Source organism: Scleropages formosus, chromosome 20, assembly GCF_900964775.1.
Source record: "Scleropages formosus chromosome 20, fSclFor1.1, whole genome shotgun sequence".
NCBI classification, from domain to species: domain Eukaryota; kingdom Metazoa; phylum Chordata; class Actinopteri; order Osteoglossiformes; family Osteoglossidae; genus Scleropages; species Scleropages formosus.
In genome coordinates this window covers 18,555,462-18,573,559 of record NC_041825.1, presented here as the reverse complement: position 1 = coordinate 18,573,559, position 18,098 = coordinate 18,555,462, and the positions used below count along the sequence as shown (strand labels likewise).

The window sequence follows — 18,098 nt, the reverse complement described above, 5'->3', positions numbered from 1 at the left end:
TATCCATTTACACAGCTGGACAGTCTTCCTCAAGCATTTTTAGGGTAAGCACTTTGCTCAGGAGTACTACTGATGGAGGTGAGATTTGAACCTAGAGCCCTCTGGTCCAAAGGCAGCGATTCCAACCACTGCCCCACCAACTGCCCCATGGCTGGTAATACAAACATACTGCTTCGATTCACGTGGAATTATGTTTACACTTTTAACGTACTTTGACAAGCAGTTAGGGACCTGCGCTATGGACAGGGTCAGTAGCGCTCTTTTGGTCAATGGACGGATGGAGCAGTTCGTGTTGCCGGAGCGCAAGTGAGTCACCGAAGAAAGGCGTCAAACACACGATTGAAGTGTGGAAAAGACGGCTGTGTGCCGTGACTGAGCGGTAGGTGGCGCTCGTCAGATGATGAAACGCGCAAGAGAAACGGGAGACACACCGCAATTCGTCCACCCTCCCATAAAAGACCGCGCCGCGGTCGAGCCCCGTTCAGTGAGCTCCAGGACCGGCGTTCGATGCGCGAGCCCGAGCCGTCTCTCCAGAACGCGCACCGCACGGGGACGCACACGCCTCTACTCCCAGGTGAACTACGGGTTTCTCTTGGCATAAAGAAACGCGGCTAACGGTTGTCGGTTTAATCTCTTCTTTTCGTGGAAAAACGAGCCTGATTGTGTGCCGGAGGAATCATGACATGAGTTCCAGCAGGGCGACCCCAACCCCCAAGTTCGAACTGCAAAGCCATCGCGGCGGGGAATGAGTAGGGCTCGTGCCCGTGGCCCCCGCTCACCTCCACCTTCAAGTAACAAGACTAAAAACTAACTAAGCAACTAACCAACTAACTAGCGCTTCTTCGACGCTGCACGTTCGTTGCAGACGGACGCATGGATGCGCCGCTCGTTCGGTTCGGTCCCTCCAGGTGCGAGCGCTGGGCATCGGCGCCGCGCGCGTAACACGAGCCACCGGCGGGAGAGCGCGAGGAGCACCTCTTTGTCACTTATCAGTCTGATGTCCACCATGTCGGGGTTCCGCGCTTCCATCGCGTCTTCTGGAAAATGATAGAGCTGAACACTGACGGTAAAATAATGGTGAGAAGATGCCTTGTGACGTTCAAACCGTTCAGGTGAGTAGAAACGGCTTTTTTTCTCCTCCACCTTACCTTTTAAATGCGTCCCCCGCAATCATTCCGCCCGCTTCTCTAAGTTTCTTCGTGTCCAAGAAATCGCCTCACGAAGTCGGCGGTGAATAATGCCTGCCTGCATATTGTGTCGGTGACGTGTCAGTTATACACGTTCATCGTGTACAGCGCCTAACAGCACAAATCTGCCATTTGCGTGCGTTGATTGGGCAGTTCTTGTTTCATGTCCCTTTTTGGCCACTGCCGCGCAAAATACGGATGTATATTTGAATGAATAACACGCAGAGAAGGTGACTCAAGACCGAAATAACGTTGCTCGTCGTGTATTTTAGCCAATTATGAACTTGGGTGACGGGAGTCGCGATGCGCGCGCGCACGCGCGCGCTCCCAGTTCACTCGGCGCCGGCGCGAGGCCGCTAACGGCTCTCTGCGCACGAGACTCCCGCCGTCGTATCTGTACAGCGCCGTAATTCCAGCGCGCGTCAGGGAGCAGAACTTCGGGGTGTGAGAAGGACAAGTGAAGTAGGGATGCTGCTTCGGCTCAGGAGGGATGAGTTTCACCACAGAAGTGGGCTGCATTTATGAGAGAACTTTAGAGTTATTTCACCATTAATAAAATAAAGCTCGTACTTCAGTAACAAACGCGCACGACTTCAGACTGAAGCTTTTTTTTTTAAAAACACTACTAATGTCATTCTCTTAGGCTTAAGTTAATGTCTCAGGTGATCCCCAGCTTTACAAAACTGATGACAGAGAAAGGCATTTTAGATGCCCGTGGCATGGAACTGCTCCTCAGAATAGATATTGTTTTGTTTACGTAACTTTTTGTTGGCAGAAATTGACATTTCTTTTATGCTCGTATTCTATGTGTATTTACATTTCTGGAAGCAGCTGCCGTTTTTAGACTAGAACTGTTCCTACGTGTAAATTTTGTTATAACTGGAAGTGGAAGCCATGGAAAGACCATGGCACTTAAAACAGTTTTTAATTTATTTTAGTTTTATTTCAGTTTTAAAAGAATACTTTTACATTTATTTACAACTGTAGACACCTGCATGGGGTTAGCTGATAGCAGAGTAGTTAGTATTGCTGCCCTTGCACCGCAAGGTCCTAGGTTTGCTTCCCACCTCTGGCTGTAGTACCCTTGAGCAAGGCACTTACCCTGAATTGCTCCAGTAGAATTACCCAGCTGTCTAAATGGGTAAATTGTAAGCAGCTTAATACTGTAAGTTGCTTTGGAGAAAAGTGTCCGCTAAATAAATGAATAAATGTTAAGTGTGATATAGTATTAAATTGTGCTCCTGTTATGCACTTTGTCAGAAAGCACGAAGCAGAGAGTGGTGCCTCAGATGGCTGTTAAACTTTCTCTGAGCTACACTCGGTGATATTGTCACAGTAGTCTACGTTTCCGTGCGGTACACTGGAAATGTTCTGCCATTCTTCAAAAATATGAAGAATGTTGAGCTCTTTATAAACGCCAGGCCCTTTCAGATTTATACCCCTGGTCTAGTGGTGAACACAAGCTTAATACTGCACGCCTCACTCACAGCATCCTCAAAGCCTTAGAAAGAGCCCAAAACGAGTGTTTTTCACTGTAATCAGTTGTAACATCAACTTAATGAATGACACAGTGTGTATAAGGGACCCACTCGACATGGTTAAGAACACACACTTGTAATCTTTAGGCTTTTAGTTCTATTCCTTGAAGGGATCTTGCTGTAGCACACTTTAGTAAGGTACTTAAGCTGTATTGCCTCCATTGTGCAACTGCGTAAAATCATCAGTTAACAGCTGATAATAGTAAAATCGTTAAGTTTTCCAGTCCAGGGAGTGTAGCATCCTCCACAGTGCAGGAGAGTGAGTGCGAAGAACCTGTGGTGCAGTGTGACAGGGACAGGAGGCTCTGGAAAACATGTCAGAACTCCTGGAGAACATGCTGTCAAGGAACTAAAGTGGTCTGCAGTGAGCCCAAGGCGAAGATCTGATAACTGTGCCTGTTTTAAACCTATTATAATGCATTGGATTTCTCCCTCTGATCCAATTACAAGACTGAAGCACTCACTTAAAGCCTTTTAATTACAAACACACAGGGTAGCTGCCACGGAGCTATCACATGCTCAGTTTCGGAGACAACTACACAAGAACAAGTCACAGGTATCATAAGGAAAGTGGTCACATGAAGTATGTGATCTGAGCTCGTCTCACTACCAACCTTAGAGCGGAAATTTTGGGCAAAGCATTTTGTGAAGTGACCAGTCCTATAAATCTGAAACTCTAGTGGTAGTCAGCTAGGCCATGTCCCAAAACAACTGTTCTTCACCTGGATTAATTAAGGACCAAAAATCAAGCTGTACAAGTTGGTCCCATATGGTTATGATTGAATTTTATTCATACAATGTGCTAAGAGAACAGATGGATGATGTTTATACTTATGTTTTAGTGATGATTACCTTGCTTGGGAAAAATGATTAAGCAATGCTTCACCAAGATTTAACTAGTAGGTAGTGGTAGAGGACATTATGTGTAAAAGCCTAAATGGCACAAAATTCCTTCTAGTACAGCATTTAAATGGAAAGTGTTAATGATTATTTCATAGCTGTTGTGGTTTCAGCTAGTCCAACAGATGTGGAAGTTTCTAGATAATTCTCAGGTGTCCTTGTTCTGAGCGATTTGAAGTCTTTGTGGCGGAATAATGTAACCCCTGCCCCCAATTACTGGGGGTGGCATAGGTTTTGCTGTAACAAGGCAGTCATGAACACTTTCTGAGAGTGATCAGTGGGCTGCGCCAAGGGACGCATTCTTTGAGGATGTATGAAATGCCTTTGTCCTGAAACATTTCGCTATACCTGAGCAGCAGGCTGTGCAGTGGTTAAGGCTAAAGACTTGTCATCTAAAATCTGCTGCTTAAAGCCCCTTACTGCTATATTCCTGAGCAAGACAGTTGATTTTCATTGTTTGAGTGAAATGTCCCGCTGAATTAATGTACAAAATTATATAATTTTGAATAAAAGCATAATCTATGTTAGTTTGATTAAAAATAACATTAATTGGCAGCCTGTTGCTGCTGCATTGTTCCTATATGGAAACATGTGAAGCCTCTTTCTTTGCTTTCCAGCAGAGTGGACGCTACGTGTGCTGGTTCTGCTCCACCAGCCACAATCTGGATCGGTGCCAGGGCATCTCTGTTTCCATGCATGTTGCCACCATGCGATGGAGACAGACCCCCCTCTTTCTGCTCTGTACCGAGATGGCTCGCCTTTCGTGCATTAACAGTTCTCACAACTCTTGTCGCTAAAGCTGGTGCCAAACACGCATCAGAAATGACAGCCTTGTTTGAGGTCCCCGCTCCTGACCCTGTTAGCTCTTAATACTGTATTCAAAGTGCAGCTCACTGCTGAGAAAGAGATTAGAATTATTCACGCTTTAGTCACACACACGGATCTTGGAATGATTTTGTATATAATAACATTAAATATTTATGTTGCTCATCATCAAGGTGAACAAAACAACATATAATTAGCTTGGTAATTGGTAAAGACCTGTGTTACTGAGATGGATGCAATGGATTTTGTGGTTTATTATTATTATTATTATTATTATTATTATTCGATATACATAGAATCACCTGAGCCTGGCCTTTGACCTTTTACTAGGATAGACAGTTTATTTTATTAAATAATGTGTAATTTTGAGGTGTTTTTGTTAAAAAATCTTCATATATATTGTTTGTGTAATGTTATGAAAAGTCCAGTTAGGTTTCCTTTGAGGTTTTGTTTTCCTCCCTGGGGAAGAAGTTGAGGTTCCCAGGGGTTGTCAAACTTGTGAGTTTGGCCACACACATTTGAGGGCAGAATAATTCAACTTTTTTAATGTTGTGGGCTTTGGTTTTTGGTCCCAGCTAGGATGACGAGCGTTGAAATGCAGGCAGTCCCGCATACTGCGAAGAGCAAGCCATTATTGCACTGGAACGTGCAAAAGAAACAGTCATTTGCATGTGTTTACACATGCAAGCCACTCCTGTGGTAAAATTCACTGCTGGAGAAGTCTCTACGAGCGTGAAATTGGGGGAAATTCACCCATGTGTCAGTTGGCCCTCTGGTCTCCTGTGTCCAAAAGCATTATATCAACCATCTGGGAAAGACACGGACTCATGGGCCAAATACTGTTACATGTTTTTCCGGTGAATTTTCTACTGTTCCGCGACTTAGAAGAACTGCAGTGTTTGAAATGTAAAGTTCTTTTTCAGTAATCAGGCTTCTGGCCCTGGGATTAGGAAACTTGAATAGAGCCATAGAGCGAACGCTAGAAAGGAAATCAGATCTTTAAGATTGCTCTTGATCCCGCTCTCAGCCTGACGTTTCTAATTGCATGGCTTTTGCTTGCTGTTCTGAGACGACTTCTTTTTTCTTCTTTTTTTTCCACTTTTCCTCTCTCTCCTTCTTTGTCTTTTCCTTGGCTCTGCTCTCTTCTGCTGCCTCCTCCTTCCAGGATTTTTGTGGTGGGGATCGGCTTCTTCAGCCTGTGCTTTCTAATGACCTCCCTAGGGGGGCAGTTCTCAGCCAAGCGACTGGGGGACTCGCCCTTCACCATCAGGACTGAAGGTAGTGGCTCTCTGCTCCATATCTGTCATGCATGGGGATGTGGGGAAGGCTGGGGGCAGGATGAGATACGAGATATTTGGTGGGAGTGTCTGTGCTTAAATGACCAACACGCAAAATAAACATAGGACTAAACAAACCCCAGCGTGTCTTGAGCTTTCACTTGCACACCAAACTGCTAATGGTCCACCTGGCCATGCAGCGGAGGCGTCCACTTTCATTACAGTGTCTACATTAATGCTTTGTCAGGGTTTCTGGCATAGCGGTTAAAGGAAGTCACAGGTGCTTTTTAATTACAGCAAACAATCTTGAATTACTTTTCAGTAATTTTGTGCAACTCCCATGATGTGAAGTGTGAACCTTAACCCCTGAAGCCCTGACTGCAAACATTAAAGGGATCTAAACACACAGACATGTTCCTGCTAAAGTATCTACTATATTCCTTGGTAATACTATCTGCTCTCGTATGAGAATCCCCAGTACCCTAGTGGCCTGTTTCTGCACTTCCTTAATCTGCCCCCCAGGGTCCATATATAGGCGGCAGGGGCACTGTACGAGTGCACTCTTTTCCCCTCTTCCTGTCTCTCTCAGAGCAAGGAGAACACGTCCGGTTTTTTCTGGCGTGGGACCAACCACAGGGTACCATTGTGTCCGAACCCAGTATGCCCCTTCCCAGAACTGTGAAGTAAACCTATAAATGAGGCTAATCGTCTTGTGTAATGCACCAGCATGGGGAAAACGGGGCAGGGTTTGTGGGGGTGGGCTACTTGATTAATTAACCACTCATGCGCCACAGTCTGAGGTGGCATCTGGCCCAGGCTCATTAAGCAGTGCACAATACCCATTCTGGGATGATCCTGCGGGCAAAACATTTTGTGTGTGTGTGTGTGTGTGTGTGTGTGTGTGTGTGTGTGTGTGCGCGTGCACTCACATGTTGACAAAGTGGCAGAGGTGGGAGTGTTTAATGCAGCAGGCTAAGACAGGCACTCACAACTCCAGTGTACTCCTGACACATCCATGTGCTGGATCTTTGTGTCTTTTTTAACACTGTAGCACTTCTGTAACAACTGTGCACAATCCCCTGGGAGCATGCACACACACTCACACACAGTATTTTTTAGGTGGGAGCAGTGACAAGGGACTACTTCACTGGAAAGAGGAGTTTGTGTCTTTTGCTTCCGTTGTTGTGTTGAGTGATGCTCTTTCACAATGGTAATGTTTCTTGGTCTCATTCATGGAATGCATTTGAAGCGCAGCTGACAACAAATGTATTGTCAGGGATTTCACCTTGCTCACACTAAACACAGAAATACGGAAGACTTTGTCATGGCTACACACAAATCCTTCAGTTTTCCCTATTCATTTTCCCCTACTTGCCTAAAATAATGATGCTGATTCAAGGGCCACTATTTCAACTCGGACACTAATGCATTCTTGTCTGAATGCTTTTACCCTGTTCTGAACATTTCTGGGTGTTTACTGAATGGTAGTAAAAATGACATTTTTTTTTTTTTCCCCTTGGCAGCTGAACATTTCCTCTGAAGTGGCACTTCCTCCCATTGCTGTATGTTGTTGCAGAAATGCCCATCTTTATTGCCGTTTCCTGAGCTTCCTTGTTTGGAGAGGGTTCTGGGTAACTGCGTGTAGGACACATTAAGAGAGCTTTGCTAACTTGGCCTTTATTGGGAGCGTTGTTGTCCCACTGGATGGTGGCTTTGCGTTGGGAAAGGCTGTTTGTTCTGGAGGGAGATATGAGTATCTCACCCCGGGAAGAAAGGTCTTATGGCGGTGATGTCAAATGAGGCGACACTAGAGTATTAGTTTAATTCCCTTCTATATATGTTGTATCTTATTTTTGTTCCATGGATTATTACCCTTAAAGATTTGCACCATATTTCTTTTTGAACACCCAACAAGCTAGGCCAGCAGTCTAATTCATCAGCAGTTGAGCTGCTCTCATCCAAGTGTGTGTGTGCGCACGCAGGAGCGAGTGCGTGTTCACTTATGCATTTATGTACCTGTGTGTGTGTGTGTGTGTGTGTGTGTGTGTGTGTGTGTGTGTGTGTGTGTGTGTGTGTGTGTGAGAAAAAGACAGCGAGAGAGTGTGTTTGTGTGTGTGCTGGAAACTGTACTGTTAAGAAGGCTTACCTTTGCTTTCAGACAAAAAGCACAGGCTTGGCTTGATCAAAGGCTCTCCCTAAAGAACAGTTTTTACCTGACAGTTTGTATTGGTAATTTTATTTTTTTTGTCAAATGTAGCATTAACGAATTATGCCTCAGCCAAGATGTATTTGCAGTCTTCAGGAGCTACTGTTCTGCTTTGTTTATTTCCAAAGGTTCCGGGATTCAACAATTAACAGTTAAGTTATTTTGCATATTTGAAATTTAGTGCTGTGCCTTATAATGCCTAAGCTGTGCAGGTGGATGTGGGTTCGATCATTGCTTAGTTTGTGTGGAGTTTGCACACTCTTCCTGTGTTCATGTGAGTTTCCTCCCACAGTCCAAAGATGTGTTTCTGTGAATTGGTGACTCTGAATAGTACTTTGTGTGTGTGCGCATGTGTGTTTGTGTCCTGTCTACTCTTGTGTACTCAACAAAGTACATTTTCTGGAGAAAAGCAGGAGAATGGTTTGAAATAACAATCAATGCACCCATAGCCCTGATTTACAGTTCGAAATCAGCTTAATCAGAAATATGTCTTACTTGTGTTCAAATGTTGTACAAAGAAATAACTGTGTAATATTTCAGGAATATAGCTTTTCCCACTGCCACAAAACATGCAGTTTGGCTCACAGTGCAGAACGAAAGCCAATCTTAAGTTTTGTTTACCCTCCAGGCATTATCCAGGAATATGGTACAATAGGAACTTTCCCTTCTTTGGGACTCTGCACTTCTTCCGTTTTTAATTTTTTAAATGTTTTCTACAAGCAGAGGAGACTGTTCCATTTTCTTATAAGAACATTTAGAATATCTGGATATATCATCTTGCGCTCACTGACCAAAATTTGGTTTCTGTATTCCAGAGATTTCCAAGGGTCAAAAGGTAAGCCGTACTTACTTTATTGTATCACAGCGCAGTCCGTCCCTCATCACGGCAACTGACAGGATACTGGGCCTTACGAAGGAATCAATCACACTCATTTAAGCAGCAAATTGTCTCATTTCAAATTTGAAAATTTTACTGCAAGTACTTCAGATCCTCTGTGAGACACACGTTTCATGGTTTAAAAAGTATGTTGGCATCATACTTTTCCCGGAATAAAAAATGCATGTGTAATGAGGTAGGAATGAAAGCCTGCTGCCGCTGATAGCTATCGCCTAACTCCAAAGGCACACAAAACAAGAAGCAAACAAGTTTGTCGGTAATGTTAGTTCTCAACTCAGGTAGCCAGTGATAGCCCGCTTATTAGCCTGGAAGCAGTAGGAGTCCTGATACACTGGCTCTCTCCATTGTGAGAAAGGGGACTGGCCGGATAGTTACTGGAAGGGTGATTTCTCGTGCTGTGACATCTCTGTGCCTCAGCTGTTGTCAGCTGGAATTGAATTCTGCACAAAGCACTGCTTCTTCTCAGAAAAATAAAAACGAAATCCAACTAAAAGCACCGGGCCAACAATGCAGTAATAACATAATGCAGTAACAAGACTAATTTATGTAGAAATTTGTAGTTCCACAAAAGGTTTCTATATCTCAGCAATATTAGGCAGTATGTGGCATTTCAGCTGCTCTGCCTTTGAAATCTAGAACTCCTTTTATTTTTTGTCAAACAATGGTGCATTAATTTCAAACTTGACTACTGCCATAATACTTTTGCTGCGAGCCAATGACATATTTTACAGTCAGAACAGTTTCTTAGTGGAAAAGATAATGGAGTTCTCTTGTAAAGTCAGTATACACAAGAATGCAGCCCTCTCAAGTGCATTTATGTTTGGAATGCCATTTATTATAGAGCCATTTAAACTATAAAAGGAAACAATTATGTTATGCTATGGTAGGTAGGAGATTTTATTAAATAAAAGGCCATGACAGTACAATTGACAATGTGATGTAGTGTACACAATTAAATATATAGTTGTGTATACAAATATAAATACATCAATTCCTAAGAGCAAAGAGCAGGAGATGTAATTTTTACATTCATTTTACTATCTATCTATGAAGCAGATGAAGTAATTGCATAGTGAGATTCAGGAACGGAAGCTGCAGCATTGTGGTCTGGAAGAGCTCTTCTGTGTTTTCAGTGAAATGAGACGCTGCAGCCCAGCCCCAAATGCCATTTTGACAGCACAATCTGTGGTTTCAAACACTCCCCTTGGCCAACAAAATGAAAAGAGCTTTTACCAGCCATTTCCCTGTCCCTGTGTTCCTTGGTGCCCTCAAGGAGAGGTGTCCTCTTGCATTCCAATGCAGTTGAAATGCTGGGCGTGCACGGGTGTTCGCCATCAACGCTGAAATGTGCCGTGGCAGACCGCCTCTGCTGTCTGCCTGCCGCTGGCGGGACTCTTGCTACAGTGCTGCATTTGTGTTTCTGCGCAGGATTTATTTATTACCTGTGTGTGTGCTGATGGGGGCAGTTGCTGCAAAAATTTGTCTGCAGGACTGAAGAGGAACATAGGATCTGATGCCTGAGAGGTTTGACATTAGAGATTTCCTTATAGGGGTCGGTATTTCTCTATCTTTTTTTTTTTTTTTTTTTTTTGTATATAATGACTTCACTCACACTGTTTAGGTGCTTCTGACACTGATCCAGCCAGGCAGCTGGATGAATGACCGTGATATTTTGCGCGCTGTCCGTTTGCTGCTGGCAGTACTTGCACCTGACACTAAATGAAAGACTGTGTCCCTGTGGGAAATCCCATTACATTTTGCAGGAGCTGTTGCACACAGATCCCTTGTGCATGACCATGGCATCTGATGACACACAGGGCAGTCTGTGGGCTTGTTAGGAGTTTGCAGGGTATAAGATTACTCTGCTGGAAAAGATGCTGTGCACAAAGTGGGGATATTATGTGGGACTTAAATATTGCCCTCACTTCTGTTGTGACAGCAGAAATAATCAGTTATCCCGATCACTGTATGATCGGGAATAATTTCATCTGTGTGACATCTGCATGTTCTCTCCATGTTCACATAGGTTTCCTCCAGGTGCTTTGGTTTCCTCACACAGTCCAGAGTGTCTTCAAGGTTAAATGGCAAATCAGAATTACCTGTAGTGTGTAAATGTGTGAGGTGATATGTCTGGCTGTCCTGCCTAGTCCCTTATGAGACTAGAATGTGGACCGCTGCAACTCTGCATTAGGACATGCGGTTGTCAATATCAAGTGACTGATGTTGGGAGAGCACTGATTGCTGGTGATAGAGTGGATCACACACTCTGCTATGGTATAGTAGCTGCAGATGTAAGTATATTCACATATGGTGGAAACTGGGGAAAAAACATGCAGATGTAAAGACTGTTGAACCACAGATCCAGCAAACCTTTTCTTCTTGGTTTCCCTTCTAGTGTAAACTCCGTTTTAACAACAGACCGTTGTACATCCATTTTTCTTTCTCATGCATTTTCTGTGCATTTCTTGTAAATGAACTAAGGCATTAAAAGAAAATTATGACATTAAAAAGTATTGGTTTAATAAACTTCTTCTTTGTCCTTGGCATCATGAATTAGAGGCTGAAGTGTCCTCATCCTTTCCTGTTATTTTCAAAGAAAAATTCCTCTTGAATCCCACAAATTAAAATGTATTGTGTGTGAGCTTCCTCAGGGCTACAACTGTGCACTGCATTGACCTATTGATTTCTAACAGCATTTGCCAGCTGGAGAAGCTCCTTTACCTGATAACTGCACAGTAACTATAAATACTCAGGTAAAGCATATGCATGGTAAGGTGATAGACCACAGAGTATTTGTTATGCAGAAATCTTTGTTTACCTAAATTTGTCACACATATACAGTTGCCATCCATGGTGTGTCAAGGCAGACCAATAAATTAAATTTGTCCTGCTAGTTTGATTAATCTTTGTTAAAGGATTAAATTACTTATTTATTTTCTATTTATGCCCTAGTCCATCACTAGCAGTTATACTTCAAACTTAAAATTCTGGAAAACTCCAATTGTAATGTCAGTTTCTGTATAATAACATGTGTTCTGTACTTTAATTGATGATGATGATGATAATAATAATAATTATAATAATCAATTATTACCTAAACTAGAGTAACACTGCTATCTCAGTGCCTGGGTGGTGCCAGAGAATGTGGGTTTGATCCCAACTCAATTGATGTGGAGTTTGCATGTCCTCCTCGTGTGTGTGGTGAGGGTTTCCATCAGGTGTTCTGATTTTCTCCCACAGTCCAAAGACATACAGTTCAGGTGAATTGATGACTTTAAATTGCCCTTAGTGTGTGAATGGCTGAGTGATGGTGTGTATGTATGTGTGGCTACCCTGTAATGGACTGGCATCCCCTCCAGTGTGTACCCGCCCTCAACCTTGCACTTAATGATTCCGGGACAGTCTCTGAGTCATCACAACCCATGGATGGATGGATATTACATTAACTGATTAATTTAATTGATAGCCTAATTTGATTAATCAGTTGTTAAAGAATTAACAGAATTTTTACTCATAATTTTGTGATTGCATGTTTCTAAGGAGGCGATAAAAATCATAAATTGTAAATATATAATTATTTCAAATTTATGTGAAAGATGTCGTATATAGCACTGTATTAATGGATTTTGTGACTTATGGGTGTGTCAAATCTACTCATTTCTTGATACATTTTCTTTGTGAAATGGATTACATTAAAGCGTGATGTCCTTCCACTGTATGTACCTTACATTATTAGAGTGCTCCTCTGTGGTTAAAGTGCACATAGAAGGTTTAATACTTATCACAATTTTTTTAAATGTTAAAAATGAATCAATTTTTCTTTTTTTTTTTTTTTTCAGAAGATAATGACCCTACCCCAAAACCCTCTTTCTAAAGTGCACCGCTCTCAATCATGAACGTAATGTACTGTGGAGTGTTAACGATAAGACTGTACACAGTCAACAGCAGAACTATAAAAGCTGAGCAAGTGCAGAGAGGGGCACTCCGGAATGTGACAAATGTCATATAATTGAGTTGTTCAGTGGAATGAGCTGCCCTGGACTCACCCTCGCTGCAGGTTTGCACTTCACTCACATAGCCCTGTCAATCACCCGACTGTTTATCACGTTTTGCACGCACGCTCAACTTCATCCATGAGCTGTGAGCACATTGCTTCCAGGGTAAGCTGTTAATGCCGAGCCCTGAGACCACATTAGTCAGGAAGGGGCTTACAGATGTGCTCTCTTGCAGTATTTACCAACTTTAAACCATTTTAACCTGCCAGCCACTCGAAAGCTGTGGAATTCTGGCATTGTGCACCTGGCGAAGAAATGGAAATGGACTTAGCAGGCCTGGCGATAACAGAAGAGTTCTTAACGGAGCAAAACTCAGATTAGTTTCTCTTCCCTTCTTTGTCCCCTCCCAGAGATAAGTGTATTCATCAAGTGCCTGAAGTGAGACTGAGTAATTGCAGGCCAGTGTGGTTTTGGGCACGCTGGAGTCTTTTTTTTTTTTTTTTTTTTTTTTTTTTTTGGAGTTCCGGATCATGGTGCTGAAAGCATTTACCAGCAGCCTGTCCGCCGGAGGAAGAGTCTGCCTTTTTTTTCAGAGCGACAGTAATGATCACCGAGAGGGCACATAAAGTCATTTCCTTGACAGAAAAATGCTGTGGAACCAAACAAAACAAAATAAAAAACAAATACATAATTAAATATTGCTATCCAGCGAGCAGAGCACAAAGATGGGGTTTTTCATTCACTATACTGTAAACTTCTTTTGGCTATAACCCTGTGCAGTACTGGAGACAGGAGGAGAGAGGCAGCAAATCAGCACCACAGGATTAATGCCAGTAAGATTTTTTTAGCAAGTTAATTTTTTTCAGGGGAGCAAGAGAGCACAAAAGATTTCTGCACTTCTCCATGACTGACAGCTGGAAGCAAGTGCTCTTTCAACAGCTGCTGCCAAAAAGGAAGCCGAAGTTGTGCTTTCCAGTCCCAGACTGCATGCCAAAGGAGGTGTTCGGGACCTGGGGAGCACATATATTCACACTGGAACACTTCTCTATTTCCACATGCCATTGCTCTAAGTGTTGCCACTTCTGGACAGTGGCATAAATGTGAGGAGGGGACCAAAGCTGCTGCTGTGAACGTCAGAAAACATGCATGTTTATATGTGCCTGAAGTGGCGAGGCTCTGCCGGAGGGACTGGCGGCGAGGTAGGGGCTGAGGGGTGACTCATGAGCTTTCTCCGTACGTGCAGTTTTTTTGTTCATTTTTAATTCCTATTGAATTTTTTATAGTCTCAAAAAGACACAGGAAGCTGAAGCGCAGGAAGACAGCTGACGGCAGAGCAGAGAGATGAGAGTCAGATCCCTTGGAGCAATAAAAGAAAACTTTCCTGCACAGGGAATGAGAAATAGACAAGGTGTTTCGATGACTGTGCACGCAGAACTGAGGGGAGCCTGTCGTTTCCTGGCGTCACCTTGACGTGCCATTTGAAAGCAGCGCTTAAAGGTTGCCAGCAAGAGAGAAGGCCGTCACTGAGTCTTGTGTGCTGCTTTTCTGTTCTTGTTCTTTGTTTCCCACAGAGACCCCCCCCCCCCCCAAGCCAAGGGAGGTCTGTTTCCATCACACATTCACCCCATCGGATGCAGCCGCTACACCATGTTTTCCCACGCTCTGTCATGATTTTATCTGTGCTTTGCCATGCGTTGCCCTGTGCTCTGCTATGTGCATTCCTTGACACTGAACCCTCTGGCTGCACTCTCTGCCCTCTTTCCGCACTCTCCCCACTGAGTATTCCTGCCCTCTCCTGTGTTGTCTTGTGCTCCACTGTGTCTTTCCCAGAGCTGTCATCTTTTTCCATGTGCTCTGCCTTGCATTTTCCTTGTTTCAGGTGTGTGTAGGCATCTGGTAGTGTAGTGGTTAGCGCTCCTGCCTTTGGATCCAAAGGTTGCAGGTTTTCCCCACCTCTAAGCAAAGTATTTACCCCAGAGTGCTCCAATAAAGTTACTCAATGGAATAAATGGGTAAATGATTGTGAACTTACTGCTATAAGTTGCTTTAGAGAAATGTGTTATGTAAATGTAATGTGTGTTTGCCGTGCATTGTCTGTAACTGTGCTCATACATGTGTTTTCTGCTCTCTCTCATACAGTTTCCCATGCTATGCTCTGTGGTTCCCCATGCTTGTGTCAGACTCAGCATTCCACTGCTTTTGTGTTAACCAACCTCATGTCCGCAAAGAAATTTGCAATGAACATGATGGCCTTGGCTAATTCCCCTCATCTGCCACTCACAGTCAAGTGTTAATTTTGTTTGCAGTAAAACTTTTGTGCCCTCTTGTACAGCTGCCATAAGTGACTAACTTGTACTGTAAAACTTTCTCACATGCTGGATGAAAGCAGTGAAATTAGCTGCTGAAGATAACAGGGATGCCCTGTTAAAAGCAGGAGCATCAAACTGCCAGCACCACAGCTTTCACAAGCTGACAACAAGCAAACGGATCTCACTCGCATTTCCAAACAAAGGGAGGAATTAAGGAGAGGCCTGACATTGATGGTGTATTGATTTCTTTCCACTTTTTTTACAATCATGTCAGCTTCTGGCATCTGTGAACGACCACCCAGCTTTTTTGAAGAAAACACTGTAAGATGTGTTCTAGCTTTAATGCAATTCAGGTTCTGCAGATTGCAGTTTGATAGGTGTCTGCTTGGAACACAGGTGGATGCAGGGAAAACTTCTCTGTGGTTCAGGGGATTGAAAAGAGACAGAAATCATCCTAAAGAAAACACATTTTTAAGACTGTTGTATTGTAGACATTATAACTGAGCAAAACCACAAGTTCTCATAAAAATGAACGTTCCACAAACATTATTTGGGTGCACGAAAACACAGGCAATCCAAAGTGGCCAGAGAGGCTTACTATTGTTTACTTTTGTTTACTTGTACAATCGGTGAATGTTTTAGAAGAGCTTTTAAGAAGCAGTGTTCATACATGGTCATCATTTGGGTACCCTAGACAAATAATTTATTGATCTTAATTTAATATAGTTTTCAGAAAATATGCATGATGTTAATTGGATGATGGTAATACCTTTCAGTGACTCATTACTTTTGCATTCGAAGACCCATATTGAATTATGAGTGCATTCACATTTAGTAGTCATGAAAACCGCTGAAACTACTCAGCAGTGGTCGATATTGGTGTTAAATGTGGTTTGAATTGCAGTAAAATGTGAGACTTGAAGTTATTTGTGCAGTTCAGTGAGTGTGAAGCAGTGGCGTGTGCTGGAAAGCACCAACTCTACTGGATTGGCTCTGGCTCTCTGACTCAATCTCCCTCAAGCTCTTTTGCATTCCTCTCAAGGGAAGCACGCTGACTGGGAACCATGGTGATCAGTCGTCCATGCAGTTCTGGGCAGATACACCATCTTAACCAGAACAATTGACTGTTCCTTGGGAGAAAATGTTTGCTAGAGTGCAAATTCAATAATCCTCATTCTTTGACTTAGTGCTTTTGTATAGTTAGTTTATGTATGATGTTTAAATCAATTACTACACTGCCTGATGGCTTTATGCCCTTCAGGTGTTGGACTGAGGAAGACTGCTGAGAAATAGTACAATGGACAGATAATGCATAGTGCCAGAGCTGGAGGGTTACCTAATTTACTTCATGTTAATGACAGATTGGTGCTGCTCTGTAATATACCCGGGTATGGAAGGTACCACATCCTTAAAGCTCTAGATTGTGTTTGGAACAGCTGAGATGAAAATCTTCAGATCAAGCTCTTTGTGATGGACTTTAGGCAAATGCAGAACCAAAACGCATCATGGTGATTTCATTTTTCGTTGGAGCCCTCGAGACAGAAGCAGTTTAACATGAAAGTATGGTAAAATGTCACCTCATAAGCTGTAGCGCTCAGCAGCTTTGGGTTACAGAGATTACCGTGTCACCTCTGATCTGCAGAGAGTAATCGGTAGGGGTCCAGAAAGGGAGTTGGGGGGAAGGTCCTCCAGGTGGATTCAACCAAGGGAAAACACAGCAACTCCCTCTTCCCACCCTACTCCTCCTCCAGCTCCTCATACACATTTTCCCCATCACTAACAGTGTGGAGTGGATTCAAGCCGGCATTGTTTCTCTTCCTGAGGAGCTCGGCCACCACCTCCCTATAAATAGTTCCCGTACCACGGAGGCAGAGATATTAATAATTCACAGCAAAAATAAACTCAGAAGGAAAGAAAAATAAATAAGCTGTTCCTTCCGTCAGTCAGTCCCATGGGAACTCGGTGGTGGGGGTGAGGGGCTTGATGTTCTGCTGCTGTTTGTGTTCTTTGTCAGCCTGGCACCAGGACCAGGCAGCAAGCAGTCGACAATGAAGAAGTCAAATCAGAAGCCCTGGTGTAGCCACTGAGGTCATTCAGGAGATGAGCATGGATGTGTGATCCTGTGACCCCCCCAATACCTTATCCTCAGTGCATGAGGGTTCATCATAAGCAGTGTAGCTCATTTGATTACTAGGTGGCATGGTGGCACAGCAAGTAGCGCTGCTGTCTCACAGTGCCTGGGTGGTGTGAGAGAATGTTGGTTTGATCCCTGCTCAGTCTGTGTGGAGTTTGCATGTTCTCCCTGTGTCTGTGTGGGTTTCCTCTGGGTGCTCTGATTTCCTCCCACAGTCCAAAGACATGCTGGTCAGGTTCCCACATAGTGTGTGAGTGTGTTTCACTGATGCATGGATGAGTAACCCTTGTAAGTAGTGTATCTAGCAATGTAGTCACGTTGGTGAATAAGGTGTGGGCTAGTAACACTGCATAGTATCTGTTGTAAGTTGCTTTGGACAAAAGTGTCTGCTAAGTGAGTAAATGTACTGAGCAGAGCATTGTGGGCTTTACAGAAAGTGCCAAAAGAAATACAGTATGTTGTACATGGATGTCAAGGGCTTGAAGCTGATTTCACCAGGACTCCAGATTAAAGCAGCTGTTTTTGTTGTCTCTTGCTGCTGTTGTACCACCCTAAATTCAATATTGACACTTTTGTCAATTCACGGTTCAATGATATGACCCAGTTCTCTGATTTCCAGCCACCCGCAGAGCCCGTATTTTACATTTTGGAGCGTCAGCTCGTATTGCACATCAGTGTGCCTTTAATCCTCCTTGACTTCAGTAAATATCCAATTTGTTTGTGATTAATCGCTAGAGAGTATTTGAAAATTAATGTAATGTTACTCATCTGTTGAAAACCTTTGCAGTAATATTGGAATAACACTTGTTTGGACTGGAAAGATCCATGT

The 18,098-nt window shown here is 43.3% G+C and overlaps 1 protein-coding gene across 1 annotated transcript in view; it reads left to right on the top strand.

The window, feature by feature from the left end:
• Window positions 1–511: 511 nt before the first annotated feature.
• The window catches only part of mgat5b (alpha-1,6-mannosylglycoprotein 6-beta-N-acetylglucosaminyltransferase B), a 92,138-nt gene continuing 74,551 nt past the window's right edge, over window positions 512–18,098 (top strand). Inside the window, exons 1-3 of the mRNA XM_018761611.1 lie at window positions 512–574; window positions 866–1,112; window positions 5,616–5,728. Coding sequence (XP_018617127.1) covers window positions 1,045–1,112; window positions 5,616–5,728 — 181 coding nt within the window. The 5' untranslated portion in view covers window positions 512–574; window positions 866–1,044. The remainder of the gene's footprint in view (window positions 575–865; window positions 1,113–5,615; window positions 5,729–18,098) is intronic.